This window comes from Myxocyprinus asiaticus, chromosome 14, assembly GCF_019703515.2.
Source record: "Myxocyprinus asiaticus isolate MX2 ecotype Aquarium Trade chromosome 14, UBuf_Myxa_2, whole genome shotgun sequence".
NCBI classification, from domain to species: domain Eukaryota; kingdom Metazoa; phylum Chordata; class Actinopteri; order Cypriniformes; family Catostomidae; genus Myxocyprinus; species Myxocyprinus asiaticus.
This window is the reverse complement of record NC_059357.1, coordinates 14,680,929-14,689,444: the sequence shown is the minus strand read 5'-3', so window position 1 is coordinate 14,689,444 and position 8,516 is coordinate 14,680,929. Positions and strand designations below refer to the sequence as shown.

General features: G+C 37.5%; 1 protein-coding gene across 1 annotated transcript; it reads right to left on the bottom strand.

The window, feature by feature from the left end:
* Positions 1–4,688: 4,688 nt before the first annotated feature.
* LOC127451608 (lysoplasmalogenase-like) lies at positions 4,689–8,029 on the bottom strand. The gene is made up of 3 exons (XM_051716407.1): positions 7,794–8,029; positions 7,046–7,289; positions 4,689–6,564 (listed from the first exon to the last, which is right to left on the bottom strand). The coding sequence occupies exons 1-3, from the start codon at positions 7,842–7,844 to the stop codon at positions 6,110–6,112; spliced, it is 750 nt and encodes a 249-aa protein (XP_051572367.1). The 5' UTR covers positions 7,845–8,029; the 3' UTR covers positions 4,689–6,109.
* Between the last annotated feature and the right edge of the window lie 487 nt (positions 8,030–8,516).

Here is an 8,516-nt window from a genome sequence, read left to right as displayed (position 1 = left end):
AAAATAACTAGTTACGGATGCTGTCGTAGTTTTTAACACATGCGCTCGACATTTGTACCACTGCTAGCTCAGCTCACATTTTTCTCACAAAATTAAGCATCTAGGGCCCGTTCAGACCAAACACGTTCTTGCGTCACAGTGCAACGAATTGACCCGTTTCCGTGACGTCACTTTTTCCACACAGCCACCATTTTGCTGACCATCAACGGGACGAAACCATGGCGGTGAATAGAGAAACATCCATAAAACTATATTAAGAAAAACATTTAAAAACGCTTTTGATCCATGCCAAGTCCCAGGAAAGGTGTATTCAGGTCTGAGATCTGCACAAATATTGCCAAATTTGACATTCGCGGACATGTAAATATATTTTAAGCTGGAGTGCCAGGGCAGATCTTTGTATTCAAATAAAAGGTTTCTGTATTCTGCGTTTAATTGTGCGCATCCAGCAATGTCCATGTTAACTTGTGCCTCATGCTCACAAGCTAATGGTCTTTGACATTGTATGAAATCTGAATGTCATATGCTCACGCTGCTCCCAAATATTATGCAACACCATAAAACAGTCATTTGAATGAAAATAATGCCCAAATGAATAAAGCCCCACTGAGTTTCATATAATTATGTGCCCTTCAAGTGGACACGGAAATATCGCATTACGAGTTCCGAGCACATGAATGACCCAGCAAGTCAGAAGTTCAAGTGGGAAACTCAGAATTCTAGATGATACCAGAGTTGCTGAAACGGGAGGAGTCCTAAATTTTCAACATGGCGGAGGAGAATACGGTTTCTGTAATGAATGACAGGTTTTGTTCATTTTTCTAAATACAGCTAATTGTTAGCACTTGCCGTTTTGGTCATATTCATTTATGTATATCAGCAACCATTCTATGCATGTTGTACATTTTTACACTATGAATATGGCTTGTATTTGACCAAAATTCCATTATCGTCAGCAAGCTGAGTGATATATATTATGTTGTCAAAATAAAAGTTCCTCAAGAAATATGAATGAATGAACCTGGCATCTAGGGCTGCCACCCATCCCATAAAATACGGGATCGTCCCGTATTTAAAGATAAAATTATGAGTCCCATATATAATCAATACGGGACGCGATTTGTCCTGTATTTAAGCTGGTCACATGGCGTCACGGTGAAATCGTTCCAGATCGCATATTTAATATTGATACAAGTTGGAAAATTTGCCTATGGTGGGTAAGGGACCATCTGAAAAATCCACACATTGTATTAAAATGTGCCAATACTGTGGAGGGTGTGGTAAGGGACACCTAAAAGGTCCACAAATGGTGCCAAATCTGGATTTTTTTCTATATACACTGGCGGCCAAAAGTTCAGAATAATGTACAGATTTTGCTCTTATGGAAAGAAATTGGTACTTTTATTCACCAAAGTGGTGAATTCAGCTGAACACAATGTATAGTCAGGACATTAATAACGTGAAAAATTACTATTACAATTTGAAAAAAATTTTTCAAAACTTCTTAAACTACTTCAAAGAGTTCTCATCAAAAAATCCTCCACGTGCAGCAATGACAGCTTTGCAGATCCTTGGTATTCTAGCTGTCAGTTTGTCCAGATACTCCGGTGACATTTCACCCCATGCTTCCTGTAGCACATGCCATAGATTAGAACTCTGGAAGTTCAAGAATTTAATCTTTTTTACCATGCCTGCTAAAGTAATGCAGCTATTGGCGATGCAGAGCAGCATTACTGAAAATACCCTTGGATTGTCCCGTTCATTTTTTCCACATGACCATTTGTTGTGGGTGGTATGGTGAACATAAACTTCTTTTTATCCCCAACTTCTGACAAAGGTCAATATGTATCTGTAAATATACAATGCAAAATTACAATAATTACCAAAACTCAAAATCACCAATGTAAGGCAATTGATTGATGACAAGGCTTCACCTTGACAAACTCTTTTCCTTGGTCTGTCATAAGCATTTTAGGTGCACCAAATTTATAGAAAAAAATCTAAAATGCACTCTGAAACTTTCTCTGCATTTTTGGACTTCAAAGGATATGCCTCTGTCCACTTCAATTTGTGGACTATGACTAAAGACAGAGTGTGAGTCAGCTTCACGGATGGAGTTGGGAAGGTTGTTCCACCAACGTGGTATGATGAAGCTGAAAGTCCGTGAAAGTGTTTTGGTGCCTCTTTGTGTTGGTACAACAAGGCGACGTTCCTTAGCCAACCGCAGGCTTCTAGTGGGCGTGTAGCTCTGCATAAATGATTTTAGGTATGCTGGAGCAGACCCAGTGACTGTTCTGTATGCCAGCATCAGAGCCTTGAATTTGATACGTGCATCAACCGGCAGCCAGTGGAGAGAGACAAGGAGTGGTGTAACATGCGCTCTCTTTGGTTCATTAAAGACCAGACGTGCTGCTGCATTCTGGATCATTTGCAGGGGTCTAATTGCACATGCAGGGAGGCCTGCAATGAGAGCGTTACAGTAGTCCAGTCTAGTTATGACAAGTGACTGGACAAGCAGTTGTGTGGCATGTTCAGAGAGGAAGGGTCTTATCTTCCTGATATTGTAGAGTGTAAATCAACATGATCTTGCAGTCTTTGAGGTGTGGTCTGTGAAATTTAGTCTGTTGTCAATGGTTACCCCTAGATTTCTGACCGATTTGGAAGGTGTTACTGTAGTTGCACCCAGCTTCACGGTGATGTTGTGTTCAACAGTAGGGTTGGCTGGAAAGACAAGGAGTTCAGTCTTGGCTGGGTTGAGTTGCAGGTGGTGCTCCTTCATCCAGGCTGAGATGTCTATATAACAATGACCATCTAGCGCATGTTTACATAGAAAAACAATAAATAAATAAACAAATAATAATAACTGCGTAGATGGACTCAAAAATGCGTTTGGTGTGAAAGCCCCTACGCGACTTACCATTTCAGCAAGTGAGCAAATAATTATCATGCTCAATATACCATGTGGAGCTTCTTTCTTCTTCTGCCAACTTTGCGCTGATTATTTGCTTCCCAATATTTCACTGTCTGTTAATTCACGATTTTTTCCAAAGTCTTACTATCAATGTCAACATCCCTTTAGACTTCCGTGAAGAATTTCACCGAAGAGCATCCTGACCTGCTCTGGTGTTTATGAAGAACTGAGCTCTGACACAGCATGCACTTACCAAACACAAGCCACAGTTAGCTGTGTGTGAACAAAATGGGTTTCGTCCATCTTTCAGTTAACTGATTGCCTAATGACTCATTTGCAGCCACGCCTACATAGTGTCATATTGGTATTTGAAGATCACTTTACAGCATTATATATGTGTGGTGGAACCCAACTAAATATTTAGGATCTATTAGACTTTTAAAGCTAAATAAAGTCATTTAATGATGAGAAATCTAAAGGATAAGATTGGTGCATATTTAATAATACTGAGAGACTTATTTGATCTTTTAATAGTGTGTTGTTATGAACATTGTTAAAGGGGGTAGTTCACCCAAATATTTTAAATTCCCTCATCGTTTACTCATCCTCATGCCATCCCAGATGAGTATGACTTTCTTTCTTCAGCAGAACACAAACAAAGATTTTTAGAAGAATATCTCAACTCTGTTGGTCCTTTCAATGCAAGCGAATGGTGGCCAGAACTTTGAAGGTCTAAAAAGCATTTAAAGGCAGCAAAAAAGTAATCCATTCGACTCCAGTGTTTAAATCTTCTGAAGCAATATGATGTGGGCAAGTGCGTAGGTTTGGTTTGAAAGTTGGTAGGCACATGTAGCAAGGATAATATTCAAAATGCTGGTATTAAGAAAATGTGAGAAAGTAATATAGGCAAAATAACAATGTCATATAACAAGTGTCATTTCTTACAGTATTTCTCTGCCCCACCATATTAAATATTAGCCTTTTGTTTTAAGAATTTCTAAAGATAAACAAATTAAGAACTGTCCACTGCACGGTTAGGAGGAGAAATGTGATATGCGATAAACTTGGATAATATGCAGCAATATGTGATGCAATAAACCTAGATTAATAGGTAAAAATCAAATGTTATCTTTTTTCAAGAAGATTTACCACGAGAAATTAATATACAAGGGACATAAAGTGACATTCTGTTAAATGTATTATCCAGCATTTAAAAAATGGAAATCTAAACAATGGGTAGGCTAAATTAACAATTTACATGTGCAAAATGACATCACAAATGAACAAATTTTGGGGAGAATGGAACAGACATTTTCCCCCACTTTCTGCTTTCCAACTCCCCTCACTCCCACATAATCTTTTCTCATATTGCTTATTTATATGTACTTACATTTTTATCTGAAAAAGCAGGCATCCTGAACAAAGTAGGCTTTAGGCTTAGCCTACAATTTATGGTTTTTATTTATCACAAATGCCTTATTTTATTGACAAAACATTATTTTCCAATCTATCCCGATGCTCTTCTCCAATGTGCAAAATAAAACATTTATTGATCAATATTTAAGTCCTTTTTTTACTATAAATTCTCCTCCCTGTCCAGATATGCACGAAGAATGTGAATCAGCAAAAACAAAAGAAGTGAAAGTAGAGATTTATGGTATAAAAAAAAAAAAAAAAAAAAAAAGACCCTCACACAAACCTATCATATCTCTTCTGAAGACATGGATTTAATCTCTGAAGTCTTGTGGATTACTTTCATGCAGTCTGTATGTGCTTTTTGGACCTTCAAATTTCTGGTCACCATTCACTTGCATTGTAAGAACCTACAGAGATAAGATATTTTTCTAAACATTTCATTTGTGTTCAGCAGAAGAAAGAAAGTTGAACACATCTGGGGTGGCATGGGGATGAGTAAATGTTGATGGCATTTTTATTTTTGGGTGAACTATTCCTTTAAATCATTTTCTGCATAATGATGATTTTCCAGCTATTTCAGGATCCTATGTCATGTTTGCTTATATGTTTACTGTAAAATTTATACAGAAAGAAAATATTAAATATTCGAATATAAATGTTGCAATATTTTTTTAATTGTTTGCTTTGAAAGCTAGAGTGTGTCATTTCTGCGCCACTAGCGTCACCAAACTGAATTGCAAAAATAAGCATAGCTTGTAAACAGCTTTTTGAATACACTCTTCATCTGTCATTTGTCAGACTAACACATAGTCCTGCTCCAAACTCACTCCATTGGTTGAGTCGGTGTTGTTGTGTCGAGCTGGACAGGACGCTCCAAACAAATAGAAGAATGAGAAAAGTGCCACAAAGCCACAGTGTTTACACTTTTCAGGGAAATCAAACTACAAATGGTTTACTTACAAGTGTTTCTACATATAAAACTGCAATAGAAGAAAGTATTTGAACATCCAAAAAATAAATCAATTAAAAAATGACACACATCAGTTTTAACTCTTTAACGTCTTTTTTCCTTTCTGGAGATATAAATTGAATGATAATAATGGAGAAAGATCTTTAGCAGGTTTCGCAACAGCCTATACATGCTACAAAAATAAGTAATAAAATACTAAATAAATCTCACAAGGTTTTAGCCCATTCTAATATTTTTATAATATAAAGTTGACAATTAAAATTTGACGTCTAATAGTTCTATATTGCCAGGAACTCATGAAGTATCATGAATTAATCAATAAGAATAACTCCATCACATGTGACATCACCTCCTTTATTCTGTTCAAGTATGACACACTCTCCTCTGCTCTTACAAATATATGGTCGCAGGGCTCAGTGTTAAACATGTGAAGCATCTGAGCTTGTCATGTAAAAAAAAAAATTCTATCTATGTTAGGAAAAAACTTATCTAGATTTAAATAGTTTTAGTTCATGTCACACAGAGCCTGTTGTTTGGAGCTTGGCCTTCAATTGATGTAGAGAGGTAAGCAAGAAGAATTGTTTTAATTGATAGGTCAGTGTAATATTTTGGATATTTAGGGATGTTTGTACTCACTCATGTGAGCCCATGTCTACTCAGTTCTGCATTTACAGCTAGACAGACACATCACTGTGTAAAATAGGACTGTGGTACTGTTTTACACAGTGATCAACTGTTCTCAGTGATGATACACAAATTTGGGCTTGATTGGCATTACTGGTTCCTTATGGCTGAGCTAATATCCTGTGTGCTTATGATCTCTTCCATTTGTGTAAATCGTCAGCATCCTCCTCCAGTGTTGCCTTCACGTCACCCAGCGCAATCATCAGCTGTGCCAGGTAGTATGTTATCATAATGGTGTGCTTCTCGTATTCAAGATCAACGACATTGAACTTTGTTAGTGCAATTATAAGGTCTGAAGCCATGAAGACCAGGCTGCCCAGCAGGAGGAATGGTCGCCTTGTACGAACAGCCAGCGTGGCCATTAGGACAATGAGCAGGATGTAGCCCCCTATGGCTGGAACGAGAACATCACCTTCTGGATCAAGTCGGAGGAATGGCACCAAGTAAGCATAAATTCCACCGCCGATCAACCAGAGCAGGAGGTAAAGGATGAAGAATAAGGAAGAGGAGGATGTTGTAGAATACCGAGAGGAGAGGAAAGACACAGAGTAAAGCATGTGGGCTAGAGCAAAGCAGCCCATTCCTAAAAATGAAAGAGAGAGATAAAAATAACAAAAAACAAACAGAGATCAGTGTCAATTGTAAATTAAAATGGTAAGAGATACAGTATAAAGCAAAACAGATTCAATGCTGGATATTTATCTTGAAGGGTGAATTTCACCATTACATATCTAGGTCACATTTTGCTCAAAAATCAAAAGAAAACAAAATTATATTTGGCTTAAAGAATGATTACTGAACTCCAAAAAATTATTTATAAGATTTACAATTTCAATTTCATTAAATAATAATAAAAAAAATCAATCAAATTTAATGGAATTTGGAATAAGATCCTTAATAAAATCAAATATATATTTTTTAAGTTTTATTAATTTAATTTAGTTAAACATTACACAATTTAATTTGATGGAATTGGGTGAAATACAACCCGGGCATGTTCTTGACGTTTCATGATATTTACCCAGATAGTCTTGGTATGGGGACATAAGGGGAATGAACTTTACCATGGATAAAAAGTTGTGGCCACACAAGGCAACAGTCTCCGGCCACTGAGAACAGCAATCCTCCAGCCACACCCATTAGACTCCGCCCCCCATTATAGCTGAACACCAGAAGAGCCAGAGAGAAGACAGGGGCGGCCTTTATGCCAGCAGCTAGAACAGAGGGGGCGGAGTCTGGGATCCACAAGAAGAAATATAATGTGCAGGATGCAAAAAATGGGAGGAGATAAAGAAACAGAACACAGGACTGTAAAATAAAAGATGGAGAAGAGAATGGAAACAATTAAGGCATCAGTAGCACAACAAAATATTGAGCATCAAAACACAATTCTCAGTGACAGTATTACAGAGGCCAACAGTAAACAGCAAATATCTTTGTCATTAGGTATCAGATATCACATAATGGAATCAGTGTAAAGCTATGTCAGAAAAGCTGTGTGTGTGTGTACATGTTTATACTACATTGTGGAGACCAAATGTCCCCACAAGGATAGTAAAACCTCAGATCACCTACCATGTGGGGCCCAGCCAGCAGTCCCCACAAGGGAAATGACTTATTAAACATACTAAATGATGTTTTTTTTGTTTTTTTTTTTGTGTAAAAATGCAAAAAGGTTTCTGTGAGGTTTAGGGTTAGGGGATAGAAATTATCGTTAGACCTGTATAAAATCCAAAAAATGCATGGAAGTCTATGGAGAGTCCCTACAATTATATAAAAAGAAGTGTGTGTGTGTGTGGTTTCTGTAATTACCGTGTTCCTGCGTTGTCTGCGATCATATGCACTTGTCTCCAGGATATCCATCTCTCTCCTGCCCTGATCACAGTTATAGGATGTGGGACGCTTATTCCACGATTGGGAATTCTGTAATGCCTCTTTGAACTATGTATGCCAGTTTGCTTCATTGACTAGGTAAAGTCTGGACTTTGGACCAATATGAGTGATGCATTATCTGTCAAATTGTTCTGTCATAAACAAAGTACACCCTTCACTCTCTCCCTCTTTCTGTGCCTGTCTCTCTCTCTCTCTCTCTCTCTCTCTCTCTCTCTCTCTGTCTGTCTCTCTCTCTCTCTCACTCACTCTCTCTCTCTCTCTAGTATGGCCTATTACCCTGTAATGTCATAATCAGTAAGAGCAAAGGTTTAATGATTGAGACACAAGTTCAGGCAGATAAACTGTCTGCACTTTTATTAGTGAATGTTCTCTCACTTTCTATTTAGCTGTCACTCTGTCACCTTTTTTTTTTCTCTTGCCCATACATTCTCTTCATACATTGGCTTTTAAGTCTTGTGTGTCTGCACAATAATATTGGGCAATACAAGCAAGTTATCATAGTCTAATTATTATTGTAATAATTCTAATATTTGTTAATGATTATTAGCTTCTCTGATGGTAGTGGCTTTAGTGGCATAGTTTTAATCAAATACTAAAACTGTAACAAGCGTCACTGTTTGTCACTACACCAGGGCGACACAG

Coding starts and splice junctions, on each gene's coding strand:
- LOC127451608 (XM_051716407.1), bottom strand. CDS start 7,844: ATGGATATCCTGGAGACAAGTGCATATGATCGCAGACAACGCAGGAAC. Junction 7,290..7,793: donor GCAGACAACGCAGGAACACG/GTAATTACAGAA, acceptor TTTATTTTACAG/TCCTGTGTTCTGTTTCTTTA. Junction 6,565..7,045: donor GCCACAACTTTTTATCCATG/GTAAAGTTCATT, acceptor TTTCATTTTTAG/GAATGGGCTGCTTTGCTCTA.